This window comes from Aplysia californica, unplaced genomic scaffold (assembly GCF_000002075.1).
Source record: "Aplysia californica isolate F4 #8 unplaced genomic scaffold, AplCal3.0 scaffold00201, whole genome shotgun sequence".
NCBI classification, from domain to species: domain Eukaryota; kingdom Metazoa; phylum Mollusca; class Gastropoda; order Aplysiida; family Aplysiidae; genus Aplysia; species Aplysia californica.
In genome coordinates, this window is record NW_004797471.1 from 917,115 (window position 1) to 934,337 (window position 17,223).

General features: G+C 39.0%; 1 protein-coding gene across 1 annotated transcript in view; it reads right to left on the reverse strand.

Moving 5' to 3' along the window:
• Positions 1 to 837: 837 nt before the first annotated feature.
• The window catches only part of LOC101850955 (valine--tRNA ligase), a gene marked incomplete in the record, with an annotated part of 51,686 nt that continues 35,300 nt past the window's right edge, over positions 838 to 17,223 (reverse strand). The window contains 13 exon segments of the mRNA XM_013082957.2: positions 838 to 3,437; positions 4,082 to 4,231; positions 5,451 to 5,620; positions 6,271 to 6,385; positions 7,122 to 7,328; positions 8,485 to 8,640; positions 9,843 to 9,970; positions 10,697 to 10,775; positions 11,495 to 11,563; positions 13,581 to 13,685; positions 15,030 to 15,155; positions 15,839 to 15,909; positions 16,354 to 16,459. Coding sequence (XP_012938411.1) covers positions 3,366 to 3,437; positions 4,082 to 4,231; positions 5,451 to 5,620; positions 6,271 to 6,385; positions 7,122 to 7,328; positions 8,485 to 8,640; positions 9,843 to 9,970; positions 10,697 to 10,775; positions 11,495 to 11,563; positions 13,581 to 13,685; positions 15,030 to 15,155; positions 15,839 to 15,909; positions 16,354 to 16,459 — 1,554 coding nt within the window.

The following is a 17,223-nucleotide window of genomic DNA, read 5'->3' on the forward strand; positions in this document are numbered from 1 at the left end:
CACTTAGAGCATGTTCACTTTCGTCTGACCACAATTAAAACGATAAAATGAAATTGCTCTGTTTTATTTTCTCAGATCTCTGCATGCGGATCTAAAAGTTGCATGACCAACAGAATTTAAAAGCCTGATTCATAAAGGTCACTGCAAACTAGGGTGCTGACACGTTTTCTTTGATGTAAGCCTACAGCGGGTCAAAAATTTAATAGGGGATTCACGGCATACACCTAAAACAATTAAAAGTTGACATATTTTCCTCAAAACCACTTTAATGTTCGCCTTAGAAACACGGGTGAAAAATTTTCGAGACTCACGTGGAAACGTCTAGACAGCAAGTGGATGAAATCTACTAGCTTACAACTTACACTGAAATGTGGGGGTAGGGTGGTGTTGCTGTCTCAAATTAGCATTATTTGTAGGCACGGTTACTGTGTAAGTTTAAGTCATTTATTTTAGTGATCCTGTGTATGTATCCAATGAGCTTTTTCTAAAAGAGGGCCCAAAGAGAAAAACTCCTGTATTACTGGACCAAGATTTTTTAACAAAATATTTTTGCTTGGTCGCCGGCCCGCAGAAGAGGTACATAACATAGTGGCATGCACAGTTTTTGTGGGCATAAGTAAATTAATAAATGAGCTAGAATTTTTTCAACAGAGTCAAATGAAAGTGAACAAGCTATAGTTGGAATTAGATCATGTAAGTGCTGAAGATTAGAGGTGTTGCAAAAGAATAACAAGAAGGAGAGATCAGGACAATAGATATTTGATATGAAAGAAAGAGCAAACCATACAAGAGCATCCGCCAACCACTCACCAGAAGTTCAGACAAGTGAATACATAATTTATGATCAAAAACAATTTATTCAGTCACCAATGGCGAGTTTCAAGAAAACATAAGCACAATTAGATGTCTACAAAATGGCTGACTTGAAAGTAGAGTCAAATTGCTTCAAGCGGTGCCTCAGATTTCCTCAGATGTTAATTACAATGTATCATTAAAACTAGCAAAACGAAATATGAAAGGCTGGCAACACTATAGGAACAATGGAATTTCCTGTCATTCTAGAAAAAAAAAGGAACAAAGTTTAAAAAAATTACAAGTACATCTGCGAAGTGGTGGAATATGTCAATTTGACTTGTATTTTATAAACACTAAACAACAATAGAGAGAGCGAGCATGCACGTTGGTGCACAGAGGTTGGGGTGACTAGGTCCACTTGTGAAAAGAACAAACAAAAAAGTTGTTCAAGTGGAATTACCCTGGCAATCCTGAAGTCAACTTACTGTCACATTTCCAATCCGGTACTGAACTCAAAGCAGCTGTGTTTGTAACCCTTTATTTTTTTTAATTGATCGCGAAAAACACTGGCAGCTTATCAATTTTATAGAGACAAGCTGATACAATATCTGGACATTAAAAAGAATGATTTGAGTAAAGGCACAATTTCGTTCAATCCAATATCATGTGACACCTTCAGGCGTGGTGCATCTGAGGGTCTCGAGTTTTCAGATGGCGTCATGAGAACCTTAGGCAAAACTAATATAAATAAGACAAGTCAAGCTTTCTGCATTTGTATGCAGAGATGAAATGATAAGTAAGTAATTCTTTACCTAAAAGATGACTGAACCATTTAATTAATTATTAACAAACGAAGGTACATGTTTGTTGATGACGCAATATTATGATACATTTACTAATTCTAGTCATTGTTTCTAAAGTTAGATAAACGAGAAAGGTCGACAAGAGGCAATGTTATCAAAAAGACCCCCACCTTATTTACTATACTCAGTGCCATCTACATGTCAGGACTATAATTATGATCTTCTTGTTATACAGAACAGGCTAGACAGAGCATCTGATAAATCATGAGTTAGGCATATATGCGAAATGAGCACAGTATTTGGGTTCTCATTGTCTTTATTTAACGCAGGCCTGGGGATGGGGGTGGTGTTCTCATGATTATAGTACATTTTTTGTACATGATTATTTATTGAAATAACAAAGACGTATGTGCTGAATCCAACATCATCATACACTTGTCCAGGATGACAAAAATCAAAGCAGCCAAATCACGGCAGCAAGAACGGAGGCTCAACGAGAGACGTACACCAGTCTGGTCACAGGAATGAGCAAATCAAAGAAAACGTTCCTGGTCTCACCAGCTAAACACAGCTATGTAAGTAAGTATATAAGACAAATTGGATATTGAAGGAGAGAGAAAAGTGCGTTACTAGCCTCCAAAAGAGGCTACTACGAAGCTGAGACTTCTATTCAAAAAAGCAAACCAAAAACAAAAAAAAAGAATTGAAAAAAAAAAAAAATTAAACCTTACAGAAGCCTCAAAGCTGACAACTATGATTGATGGTTAACCTTTGATGTCCCCCTCAACAAAATTTGATACATTTGGGAGGAGGGTTCCAATGTCATCACCAACCTAGGCTGTGTTTGAACATAACGAATAACAGTTTGTCCAGCAATATCTGACCATGACCAATGTATCTGCAGATGAAGAATATAATTTCTTTTTTTTTTTAAGGAAGGAATAACAAGATGGTTTATGGCTTCTGTTATGGCCAATGAGACCAATTCTGAAGAATTTTGAACATTCACCCTTAATCCTAACCATTACTAAAAGTCACTGTCAGTGGCACAATAAAAAAACAAACAAAACAAATCCATAATCTGTCAGAATTTAAGCAGCTGCAATCAAGCTCACAATGAAGGAGAGGAAAGTAGTCGACTTTCACTTTCTACCAAATTTTCTCTCATCTCCTGCCCGCTAATGGTGGCATAGGGCAATAAAGGGCAAACAATGCATCATATTTTTCACATTAAATTTAAATAACATTGAAATCTTCCAGTTACTGCCATTTTCCCAGCTCAAGAAATTCTCTCAGACTCGAGTTATGACAAAAAGAATTTCACACTTTAGAACAGTAAGAGCAATACAAAATAACGTTGCTCCCATAAAAGCTTATATTTTGTACAAGTTCAGAACACAGCAGTGAATCAGTAGAGCACACAGGTACAAAATTGCTGTAATAATAAATGTAATCATCAGTTTCCCCATCTGTTTTTCTTTGCCTGTTCCCACCGAGCGGCACTCACAGGATGACAGAGTGATACACAGCTGGGGCATTCCCTATACTAATAATTTTCTTCTTCCTCCTTCTCGATGACAGCAGCTAGATAGTCCGTCCAATGTCGCGCACAAACTGAGCAGTCCGCTTCAAATCTGAGAGTCTGTCACAGAGCTTTCTCTCAAGGGGAGTCACATTCTGCCTATGCTATAAATATCATAAATAAAAATAAACAATGTACAAAGCAGACAACTGAGGAGTCTATAAATCAGGCTCAAGCAAGACGCGCTAATCTTGTAATTTAAGTAACGTTTCCACACCGGACGTAATCGTTGCAATCTCAGCAGTCAGCTGCTCCATCTGGGGGAAAAAAAAGGAATATATATATATAATATATACTGTTGCCATCCTATCAAATTGTTCATGTTTTGAAAAATTTGAAAAGGCACCATTTGATAGGTACAGACTATCACTGGGCGAAATTAAGTAACCAAACCTCAAATTCTCCTCAAAGTATTTTTGTTCCAATTCAGCTTGGTAAGAGTTTTACAGTGTTTGCAACTGGATATGGTCAAAGGAGCATCATGGGACTCAAGTTGGTTGTTTTCACATAAGTTCATAGCCCGACTTGATTTTGCTCTCTTTTTTAAGGAAATGGTTCATGTAATTTTCAAATGGGACCTGACCTGACCATCAATGATTTATTTATAGAGGCACCAGCCATCCATGTCCAGGTGCTGTTTTAGCCTCTTTTTCCTGTATGCGGATTAATAATACCTTTTTGCCAATTTATTGGTTCCGCTTCTATGTAGGCCTACCCCATATCTATGGTTCTCAACCTGGAAATCGCCTATAAATTCGCCGTAATTTTGTGTTTGTTCAAACGCGATACAAAGCTCAAAATGAACAGAACACAGAGTAAAAAAAAACACCAATACTTTTTAGTGCATCAAACACAATACTGCAACTCATACTGAAAGTTGCAATCAGCGCTAAAAACTTACCTTTTTACTGTTCTCTGTGCGCACATTTTCTGGTACTTTGGCCTCGTAGTCCGACTTGCTTGCGTCTGTGGTCAGTTTCCCCAGTTTCTGGTTCAGTGACTCTTTCTTGCTCTGCAGCTTGGCGAGTTCTTTGGGAATATCAATCTGGCCCTGGTGGACAAACGCAAGACATTTTTGGATTGCGAGAAGTAACTCATTTTGTCAGCATGCCTCACAAAAATGTCAATCAAACATTCAAACATTGTAACCTGAGTGTTTTGTCTACTGGAATTTTTTGGGTGCAAGCAGTTAGCATTCAAGGGGTTAAAACCAGAGTTACATAGGTCTTTTCTGCAAAAAGCTGTGCTTCAAAGCCCCCCCCCTCTCAATCTCTCTCTCTCCGTCCCTCCCCCAGCTCACCACATATTCCACCACTCACCTCCTACACGCACCCACTCACAAATATAATGTTAACTCATCTTCTGAGTGTTAAGTTTCGTTTTGGTAAGAGTTTTACAGGACTTGCAACACAATTGTCACATAAGTGCTGAAGATTGGAGGCGCTACTAGAGAGTAACAAACACAAAAAAGAAGGAGAGGTCGAAGTGTGATCGAAAAAAAAGGAGCAAACCACACTGGAGCATGCATCAACCATCCAACTTCTGAGATTAAACACATTACACCCTAAAGGTCTGGACGAGAAGTCTATTCCTAAATCCTAAGCAAGAGGAAGGAACCCATCTCCAGTAAACACAGGCATTTAAAAAACACATTTTAAAAATACTAAACAAATTTTAAAAGTCCTTTAAAAAAAAAAAAAAAATTTACAAAGAGAAATAAATGTAGTTTCAGTTTCAGAAAAATATAACTTTATACATCCACAATTATTGGAAAAGTTATAAGTTTAGTTCAATCAGGGTGTCTGACCTTCCACTCTCACTGTTAGCCTCCTGGTCGAGCCCTAGATCTTAATTCTACATCTGATCAATCAGAATCGCCCCAAACTCTTGCTACAACGTTTTCATCAATATCTGACTCATCTAATTTGTCATATGCTTGTTATTGCTCAAATCCATCATTATTTCCCTTTTCAAACTCAATTGTGCTGCTTTTCAACAAGCTGAGACACCTTCGAAGTGTTGGAAACACGATCGCACTTCAATTGGCTCTATTACTAAAACTACTGGCCCGAAAAATTTCTCTTCGATATCCAACAGAAGAAACATTTTGCACTATGTAAAACAAAATCTGAGCCCCAGAGTCTTGTCAAGGCAAGACTTCGTTTCTAAAGACGCCTGATCGGAGCGGGCGATTCCGGGTGAATAAGGGTGGAGCACGTAAGGGTGTAATTGTAATGTGTTAAGACACAAAACTGAAAAGCCAAGATCACCTTCAGCATGAGATGCGTCTCGCAGCGCGCTGACACGGTGGACATGGCACAGCCGCTGGGCGGGTCCGTCGTCGAGCAAGAGATAGAGCTGGTGTTGCACATGGTGGAGATCAACTCCTCGTAGCTCCCCAGCATCTGGGACGTTGCGTCGTCGGCACATTTCAGGTACACTGTGGAGCACGGGGGCAAGAATGGGATTAATAATAATAAGGATACAAAAAAACATTTTTTTTAAAATCCAGAAGTGAAGAAAAAAAATGCAGCCTTTAGAGAATTAAGAAAAAGATCAAAGAAGACACAGAGATATTTGTAAGAGTTTTACGGAACTTGCAAAACAGTTAGGTCAAAAAGTGGCGAAGATTAGAGGTGTTACAAGAGAGTAACAAATTATATAAAAAAGGAGGAAGAAAAATAATGACAATAGAGATGTTTGACAGGAAAGAAGGAGCAAACCACACCAGAGCACCCGCCAACCATCCACAAGCTGTGTTAAGAGAATTAATGATAGCATTTGTATACCACAAATTTCCACTCAGCTGCAAGCTTTATGCGCTTTACAATCTGTATTACAACCTCAGGAGACCTGATTGTAAAATGAAACAAGCTCAACTTCCTGACTTGCACACAATGCAAGCTCCCATTTTACAGTAGGCGATAAAACACTAACATACTGACAAGATATTTTGCTACCTATGACTAGGTACAGATACAGAGAACTTTGACAGACAAGAATAGCCACTGTAGCAGACGGACTGGGAACACAACATAAAGATTATGCAGTCAAGGAGGTCAGTCCTCTAACATTGCTACAGCTGCACACCTTCAATCTTGGTCTTGGGTGGCAGCTGATAGTCTGAGCGCATGGAGCGGATGCTCTTGATCACGTTCTGGACAAACTCCAAGTCTGCCTCCAGGGCTTCATTGTAAGGGATAGCCTGTAGAAACAGTGATGATGAAATGAATATATATACATTTTTCATGACCCACGAATGAAGTTTCATATACAAGAGCATGAATAACATATATGAAGAGCACAGGGGGAAAAACTGGCATAGTCACAAACTGAAAATCGTGAGGTTATCAATTTTAAACACTTGTTGACTCATAACTGTATTTTTGTTCAACTGTTGGTTGATAATTATTGGATGTTTGATTTCCCATTCAACAATCATAACAATAAACCACTAGTCAAACAAATATAAAGTAATGAGTCCACAAGCTTTTCAAATTGACATCCTCAAAATTTCCAGTTTGTGACTATGCCCGTTTTACCCCTCTGCTGTTCATTCTCTGCAACATACATTCTCCAACTATAATACTGTCACAGTTACTGCCCTTGATTTTCTTCATATTTCTCTATTTTATTGCAGTTTACTACAATTACGGACGTGTCAAACATAATAGTTGATCCCCAATGTGTTCGAGATATCCATGCTCGACATGACATAGTCAGGGTAAAAGTAGAGCAAAGACCATCTTGAGCACAGCAGCATAGGTTTAATGAGATGTGTCAGATACCTAGCATCGTTGGAACAGATTCCCCCCAAAAAGACTTGATAACATTTTGCCACTAGTAAGAACACAAACAGTACTAAACACCACCCCCCATAGCTGTAGCTTTACAGAAAATCTGTACTTTGACTTCTCACAAGCTGAGAAAATTTTCCATACCGCGTTCTGCTCTGGGTACGGAGTAACGCAGATGCTGGGTGGGGCGTCTTGAGTTCGCCACGGCAACCTCTGGAACAGCTCTTCCGTGACGAAGGGCATGAAAGGATGCAGCAGACGCAGGCCCTCATCCAGGCAGGTGAACAGCACGTTGCGACTGACCAGCTTGGCGTCCTCGTCCTCTCCTCGGATCAGCGGCTTCAGGGACTCCTGGGAAGCAAAAAGAAAATTTCAAGACACATAAAGTCAAACAAATAAAAATCGACAACAAAAAAGGATTACAAGTACAAGTCTTTCCCTGATATGACATGCTCAAATTCATATTTAAGAAAGGTTGTTGAAATTTATGTACTGTCTCTTGCATCATATCTAACATAATGTAAGTATACAGTACAAAAATTACAAAATATGACATTGCCACAAAACAAGTATAATTTAGTGTACTATATTTCTGTATTCTGGTTCACTAATTGACACTCACACACTGGTTTTCTTGAAAGTAGTGATACAGGGATAACACAGCAAGCGACTGTTACCGTTTATATTAATTAATACTAATATAAATAGCACTTGTATAGTGCAGTCTCACTCTACAGCAAGTTCTACAGGCAGTATCCTTGCAGATCCGATTCCATTTTGAAACAATCTCAACTTTCTGGGAAGTGGAAGCTGCCATTTTACAAGCACTACAACGCTAACATTCTGAACATTCTGACAAGATCTTTTGCCGTCTGTATCCGAGTACCCATTTACATCTGGGTGAAGCGTTGAAAATTTGTGTAGAGTGCCTTTATCAAAAACAGTTTGGGATGAGCTGAGCCTCAAACCCACAAGGTCATGATAACTAGTTCAACAACAAAACCGTCAGACTGTAGACACCGAAGTCACCAATGGCAAAGACTCTGTTTAACTTTAAATAAGAACAAATTGACACAGCCAAGGCTTGAGGGGTGCATAACGTAAAACTTAAGTCCTGAAAAATGTGATCTGTTTTGGTGAGCATGAGACTAGTTAAGGATTGCCTTAAAAATGTTTATATATATATATGTGAGGTGTGCTAGCAAAATAAGTTACTTCTCACCATCTAAGAATAGAGATATCGGCCGAAAAATGACACTGGCGTCAGATTTAACGATTTTTCAATTGATGCCATTTTTTTTTTTTAAGTCTACCGTGTCGTTTATTTTTCCATACTTACAAACGGTACAAACTCCACCAATAAAGATGATGTATCAATTCCCATAAGGCTAAAATCTAAGAAATAACTCATTTTGTCAGCACACATCACATATTGTCTTTGTATGTGCCGCAGCCCAAGCACCCCACACCTATAAAAGTGAGCATGGCTAGCTAGATTTGTACACACCAGGTACCAATCACAGAGCTCATACAACCAGAAGTTGTACACAGCGGTGGTGGCAGCGGGGAAGTCGAAGCTCTCCATTCCCTGGTTCGCCAACTTGATGGCTTGCGAAAGTCGGCTCAAGATCCAGCGGTCCATCAGGCTCTCTTTGCCAGTCAGCTGGTGGTGCAAAATAAATAATATGTTAAAACATACCAATACTACACTACAGTCATTTTTTTTTTTATAGTAGAGGGTTTTACGGCGCTCGCAACTGCATAAGGTCATATGAGCGCCAAGGGGTGGGTGTCAACAGAGAAATCTTTACAGGGAATCAGACTTAGACGGCTCACCTCTCTAGCTTCAACAGCACAAGGTCTTCTTCGACTATCAAGGCACCCCAGAAATAGCAGGTCACAAGAGAGTGCAGAAAGAGTCAGGAGCCCAGAGGAAGGGGCAAAGGAGGTGAGGGGGTGGGGGCAGAAAGAGGATATGAAAGCAGACGACAGAACATTGCTAAAGAGCAGGAAATGAGGGAAAAGGAGACAAATTTAGAGAAGAAAATTTTTCGGTGGCTACCCGAATTTGAACCCGGGACCTTTTGAATGAGAGGCCAACACCTTAACCTCTAGGCCAGGAGAGCCCCCTTCTTATTGTCATTTATCTTGTGGTTATGAATTTTTTTCTTCTTTCCATATCTATAAAAAGGTACAATAAAGAGCAGATTTACAACCAAAATGGAAGGAATAATGTTCTCTAAATACACAAACCACAACAAAGTTAACTAAAAAAAGTTTTTCAAAGAGAGGATACAAGTTCCAGGACTGCTAGAAATAAAAGTTTAGTATAACCTACTAAAACTACTAACAGCCACACTGCACCCTGAACAATCTACAAAACAAAAGAAAGAAAAAATTCACAATAATTAGAAGCATTAGCCAACCGTTACTTACTTAACTTACTCTCTCCCTATACCATCAGGTACGAAAGGCGGAGAGCAGTCAACACCACGCTCGCCTGTCCCTGACCACGTTACGTTCTCTCCAATTTCAGCACTTCCAGGCCTTAGGTGATTGCCTCATCCCTTATAGTGCCTCTATAGCTTCCAGTTGATCTTCCTCATTTTCTTTTTCCAGTTGGTCTCCAATACCATGCTTGATAGGGCAATTTTGTCTTCGGCATTCTTAGAACATGTTTTAAATATCTCCATCATCTCCTTTATATGGTCATGTTGATATATTTAATTCCAGTTCTTTCCAACACTTCATTACTTGTAATAAATTAATTACATTTTATTAGTAAAATTCTTCGTATACTTTCATAAGCTCACCCTACGGTAACCAATCAACAACTTTTTGCCACAATACCTAGGCTGAGCTCACCTGTAGAGTTGGATAAGGCTGGAACCCCTCTCCCAGACTGGTGAGAGCAAACTTGGTGGCGTTCCACAACTTGTTGCAGAAAAACCTGTAGCCCTGGATGCGCATCACGTCCAGGTTGATGTCACGTCCTGCAGGCCAAGGAAAGAAGTCTCAGAGTCAAAGTCAGTCCTTACTTCACCATATTTGACATAATGTAGGTTATTCAAGACGATTGGGTTCTGAACTAATGCTCTTTCATTTGATTGAAGTCAGGACCCATGAAAATACGTTGGAAAATCTAGATTGAGGCATGTCATGACAGGAGCTGAACCAAAGTCACCAGCGTAATATTCAAGTGACTTTCAGTGCAGTCGAACCTGTGTGAGACGAAATAAAAAGGGAACCAGAAAAAAGATTCCGTGATTTGTCTTATATACAAGTAGAGAACCCCCAATTACAAACCTCTACCTTGGTCAAGCAAACAGAAACATTAAAAACAGACCTGATGATAACTGATAATACGGAGGCAAAGAGAAATAATAAATGGAGGAAAAGAGAAATGATAAATGGAGGAAAAGAGAAATAATAAATGGATGAAAAGAGAAATAATAAATGGAGGAAAAGAGAAATAATAAAAAGGAAAAGAGAAATAAATAAGAGGCAAAGAGAAATAACAAATAGAGGCAAAGGCCTAGAGTAATAAGGGATGACTGACTACCTGCATCATCACCGAAAACATAAATTCCAATAGCATTTTAAAAATTTCATGAAATAAAAACAAATAAGAGCCCAGGAAAAATGAAGAAAGAAGAAACAAACCACACCAGAGCACCCGCCAACCACCCACACTGTGACAAGAGACAGGTGATACATACCTTGTGCAGAATAGGCCACCAGGGCAAAACGTAGAGCGTCGACTCCACACTCTGGGATACCATTGGGGTAGTCTGCTTTCTGAGTGAGTGGAAAAATAAGTAGGGCCTATGTATGTAAGTAAAAACATTACGGACTAATAAACACAGTAGTCCTTCCTAATCACAGCGCTGGACACCACCATTCCACAATAGATTCAAACCATTCTCGGGCAAAGACAAAAAAAAAAAAAACTGCGCCTAGAACTCTTTAATTTTAGTGAAAGTTTTACTCCACTTGCTACACAATTAGGCCATACAAGTGCAGAAGATTAGAGGTGTTACTAGATAGTAACATACAAGTAAAAGAAGGAAGAGAGATAAAGATGATAGATGCTTGAAAGGAAATAAGTTTCTTATCCATATCGGCTATTCCAGCCCCAACAGTCACAACAAACAACAACGGCAACAAGTATCATAAACAGCAACATCAAATCTCTCATCCACATCGACCACCGGATTCCCAACAGTCACAACAACAACAACAAACAACAACAACCAACAACAAAAACAAACAATAACAACAACTAACAATAACAAACAACAACAGCAACAAGTCTCCTAACCAGAAACATGAAATCTCTCATCCATATCAACCACCGGATTCCCAACACAACAACAAACAATAACAACTAACAACAACAACAAACAACAACAACAACAACAAAAACAACAACAACAAAAAACAACAGCAAACTACAATAACAACGAACAACAACAACAGCAGCTGACAGCACCAGACAACCACACATGATTTCTCACCTGCCCAGCAATGGCAATCTTGACCTCTTTGTCCTCCAGGTTGTACCCTAACAGCTTCTTGTTCAGCTCCTGGAACAACCAGAGGAAACATTTAAACTTTGAGCCAGTACAGTCAGACCTGCTCTATCGGCCACCTGTTCAGAAGACAAATCACCCGAACAAAACGACCACTTCCCATTTCCTCCCTCGAATATTTTTTACATTATGACACTGTGTAAGACGACCACCTGTCGAAGACGAACATCTTTCTTTTTGACAGTGGACGGCCGTTGTCATAGACAGTTTTGGCTGTTTTTCCTTTTTGACTTTCAACCAAGTAAATATAATCTGGTAAAGTGTTTCAATTTCAGCTTCAGTGTGGTACAAGAGCTTTACAGCCCTTTACAGCTGCACACATTTCAAAGGAGTAAGTTATGATAAAACAAATAAATAAATTACATTTTTATAGATCCCAGAAGGGCACTCTAGTTTACAATGGCAAACATATGCACATACATAAATACATACATAAATACATACACAATTACACTAAATAAAGAACAATTTTACAAACATGCCATGGCTAGTTGCCACTGTGTAGCACCCTGATCCAGTCACTGTTTGTATGAGTTTGAGTGAGTACTGATTATTGAGCTTTAATTTGTTTGTTTATTTCAGTTAGAGGAAAACGCATTGGAATAATAACTATGGAAAAGGAAAAAAAAACAACTTTCTTTGCTATGCTTGGAATCCTCAGAAAATAAACTAAACCTGTGGTAGAAAATATACAGAAGCCATAGATGACTTGAAAAACCCTTAAATTGTGTTCTGACGCTGTGGAATCAGGCTCTCGTCAACTTTTGGGCAAGGAGAGTCATTTGTATCATCTGAAAGCTTGTTCATTTGTCTTACTTTTAAATAAATATCCATTTATCTTGAACAAGAAATGAAGGAGGTGGGGATCACCTTGTTTCACAGGTAAAATTAATGAGAAAATGGCTGTCAATGAGTTACTTCCTTAGCTTGAGAGTCCGTGGAAACTAAAAATTTACTTTTTGCATTTACTCAACATTTTTCAGAAAAATCCACAAAAGAAATGTGTTCTTTAACGGCCATGAAAGGTGTTGAGCCAAAAAACGAAATTCGATTTAAAAATTCACAAACCTGCACAAAAACGCCGGTTTCTTCACTTTGACTGTCTTGACGGGCACCTGATTTCACCACGCTGCCTCACAACTTATAAAAGACAAAAATTTCACAATCGAAAAAAAAAAAGATTTCCCTATATCATGTCTTTCTTGGCACATTTTACTTCTTTTTTTTCCACAATTGAAACAAGAGAGCTCTCTGATAAGTTTCATTCTCTCGCTTTGAAAAATGTTCCCTTTTCTCCAAAACTACATCATCTCTTATTTGTTCTTGTTGATGTTAAAAATTATTCCCTTTTTTTTTTTCAAAACTAGACCATCTCTCATTTGTACTTACTTGTCTGTGCTAAATGGCCTATAGAAGACTTAAGTGTGGGAGAAGTGTCGAGAAGTAAGAGATACAGTTTAAAACACAAACCTCGCCAAGAAGGGAGCATCACAAACACAACCTCACAACCCAGTATCACAACAGACAGCCAAGAACATCATCAAATGCAACACCAGGGAACAGTGGCTGAATGGATGGGGGAATGGGCAAAACTGGAAGAACTGTATTTGCACACATGACAGCCCCCAACTCTAAAGATGCAATAAATTCCCTGAGTAGAAGAGAACAAGTCACGACAATTCCCAACAGTCACAACAACAACAACAACAACAACAACAACTACAATTACTACCTAAATAGGATCCGCAAGGATACCCCACCCGACTGCCCGTTGTGCGACTGCCAGGATGAAACAGTACCACACCACCTCTTTAACTGCCCAGCACTTTGTGACCTGCGTAGCACCTACCTACCTGCCTCCCCAGACACATCGGAAACACTCTATACAGCGACAAAGCACAGCTGATTAAAACCTGTCAATTCTTTGCCATATCGACAGACCGAAGGGCTAGATCTAGAACCCAAATGGCCGCTGGATCGGAAAAGTAAAGTAAAGCAAGTAAACACAAACCTCCAGAGAGATGCCGTGAATGACGTCCACCGGGTCGACAATGTTGCCCTTTGACTTGCTCATTTTGCGACCGTGGGCGTCTCTGATCATCGGATGTAGGTATACCTGGGGGGAGAACAAGTGGAGAATGACTTTTTTGTTCTCTCTATCAACAGAATTATGTCATTTAGTTTTAGTAAGAGTTTTACGGCCCTTGCAATACAATAAGGTCATATAAGTGCCGAAGATTAGAGGTGTTACAAAGGAGTAACAAACATTAAAAAGGAGAAGGAGAGATCAGGATGATAGACGTTTGATATAAAAGAAGGAGCATGTCAAGAAAGTATGTATGTATAGTATAAGGTTTTACAGCGCTCGCAACTGCTAAGGTCATATGTCAAGAAGGTATCAAAGATCAGGTGTTGCAAGAGGAGAGTAATAGGCACAAAACAGAAGGAGGAGAGATAAGGACGACATATTTGATAAGAAAAAAGGAGCAAACCACGTCAGAGCAATCGCCAACCGCCCACTAAATGGTCTCTGAGGTGACATCACGCACACGAACCCATCAAATGGACGCAACAAACTTATCAACTTGTTCAAAACCCAATAAAAGTACAGTCATAATCAACAATACAACATCAGATAACGCAACAAATAACAAAATTACATCAAGTGGGACTGGTTTTGGTGCAGTGTATGTGATAAGGCTCTCACATTTCTGATTGCCGAACCTGGGTCAGTTTTAGTTTTAGTAAGAGTTTTACGGCACTTGCAACACAATAAGGTCATATAAGTGCCGTCAGTAAAAGGAAATTCAAGATAGTTTTAGTTTAAGTTGCAACACAATAAGGTCATTTGTGAGACATCACGGTGGAATCAGGCATGCATTCGTCAAAATAACAAAAACTTTTCCGGCCAGTTGGGAAATTTTTAGCAAAATTAGTTTTTTGGTTCAACACCTTTCATGTTCATATAATATCCCATGTCCATGTGTATTTGACTGAAAAACGTTGATTAAAGGTATACAATATGTAATTTTTTTAGTTTTCAAGGGCTCTCAAGCTATTGAAGTTACTGAACTCTGAGACCACACGACACGACCCCATTTCCTTCAATCGCAAATATCTCAACCTCTATTTTAGAAAGACCTGTATTTTTTCCATTTAAAACAAGGAAAATGAATAAGCTTTTAGATGATAGCAATAACGCCCAATGCCCAAAAATTGACGAATGCCTGATTCCACCACATCGCAACACATTTAAATTTCCTGAGATTAGAGGTGTTACAAAAGAGTAACAAATACAAACAAGAAGGAGAGATCAGGGTTATAGATGTTTGATTAGGAAAGAGGGAGCAAACCACACAACAAGCACCAACCAACCACCTAAAAATTCAGAATAGAGTTGGCAAGCGAGCGAGATACAATCAAAATGTCAGTAGGAACATTCACTAAACGTTTCACTCACATCCTTGAAGGGAAGGTCTCCGAGCAGCGTGAGGCCCATGGTGACCATACGGGCCACCCAGAAGAACAAAATGTCGTGTCCCGTCTCCAGCAGTGTGCCTGGGTAGAAAACCTTCACGTCATCCGTCTGGAACCAAAAGAAAAGAATAAAGATTTTTTTTTAAAATACGAACAGTTAATAGTGTAAAACGACACACTACCATATTTTTTTTTAAGTCACAATATAACATGAAAGAAGGTATATGTTTGTTTCTTCAAAAAAAGTTTTAAAAATAAAGGAGGTGGGGGAGGGGTGGGGACGGGCACAATGAAAAGAATAACCGAAACCCCAAAGGTCCATATGTGAGGCAGCGTGGTGGAATCAGGCTCTCATCAATTTTGGGGCATGTAGAGTTATTGGTATCATCGTAAAGCTTGTTCATTTGTCTATATTTGGATGAGAAAAATATCTATTTATCTTGAATACAAGTCGAGATATTTGCGAATGAAGGATGTGGGGGTCACCTGTTTTCAGATGTAAGATTAGTGACAAAATGGCCGCCAAACATTAGTTATTTCCTTAAGAGTCCGTGGTAACTGAAAATTTACATTTTTGTGCCTTTAATCAACGTTTTTCAGAAAAATCCATACAGAAATGAGTTCTATAATGGGCATGAATGGTGTTGAGCCAAAAAACAAAAATTTGAAAAAAATTCACAAACCTGTGGAAAAGTGCAAGTTTCTTCACTTTGATTATTTTGACGAGAGCCTGATTCCACCACGCCGTCTCACATATGCCTTACACAATTATAGAAATTTGCGACAGCTTACCTGATCAGGCCATCCAAAGACGGAGAAAGGGAAGAGAGCGGAGGAAAACCATGTATCAAGAACATCTTCATCTGAAAAGACCAAAAAAAAAGACAGGTCGTCAAGTTTGACACAGGCTTTCAAAAAAATCACATCAATTACAGACCTGTAAATGTATCTGCGCAGCACCATGCCGAGAGCTGAAAGCCCAAGAACAGCTAAATGGACCACTTTGTTTGTTTGTTTGTTTGTTTGTTTGTTTGTTTGTTTGTTTGTTGGAGTAAACAGAAGCACATCAACACAATGATGGTCATTTAGTGCTGGGAAAAAGTAAGGCAGACAGACAGACAGACAGACAGAAACAATGAAGGGAAAGTAAAGAATTGACTACTACAACAACAACAACAACAACAACAACAACAACAACAACAACAAAAGCAACAACAACAACAGCCTCAATTACTTCTTATATTCAATTGGAACGAGGGATATCTCATAATATTCCAAGCTGTATCCCGCAATACATCAACACAAACCTCTGGTCAGGGTGATGTCACTGGGGTCAACTTTAAACTTCTCTGCTGCCTTCTGTCTGGCCACCTCCTCAGACTGACCGCTGACCCAGTAGTTCCCATCAGTGTCCTGTGGAGCCAAGAATGAGAGATCACATTCACTTCATAGGTCACTGTTAAGAATAGTATTGGCTTAATGCCCCTTGACACATTAAAGGGTAGTTACCAGGCTGTCTTATCTGTGAAAAAGTTCAGTTTTGGGGAACTTCAAAAGCTGATATTCACAGGAAAAAAAAATTGGTTCAAGACGGAGAAAAATGACGTACTGAAAATCACAAAATCTAATCTGCGCGTTAGATGGTCTTTAATTTTCAAAGAGGTCATACAAAGGTAGTAAACAGGTCAGAAGTCACTGCATACTTTTCATAAATATTTTTTCATAATTCAGATAACAGTATTTTTTTCACAATTTGTTGACGTAGAGAAAATTTTAAAAATCAAAACTCTAATCTATATTTATGCTGGTGAGATGTACTATGTAATAATAGGATCATATTTTTAGTAAAGAGAGGTATATGTCTTATCCCCCTATGTAAACACTGGAAGGTTATTCAAGAGCTGGGACCTCCATCTTTTTTTTTGGGTTTAAGTTTGAGTTTCATGGCACTTGCAACACAATTAGTTCATAAAGGGACTGAAGATTAGAGTTGTTACAAGAGAGCAACAAACAAACAAAATCAGGAAGAGAGATATATGGATGACAGATGTTTGATAGGAAAGAAAGAGCAAACCACACCAGAGCACCCGACAACTACCCACAAGTCCATCTCTGATATGACAGGGACTCCATCAAGCTGATCTGGCAACGGATTTCAGTGAAAATAATCCACCCCC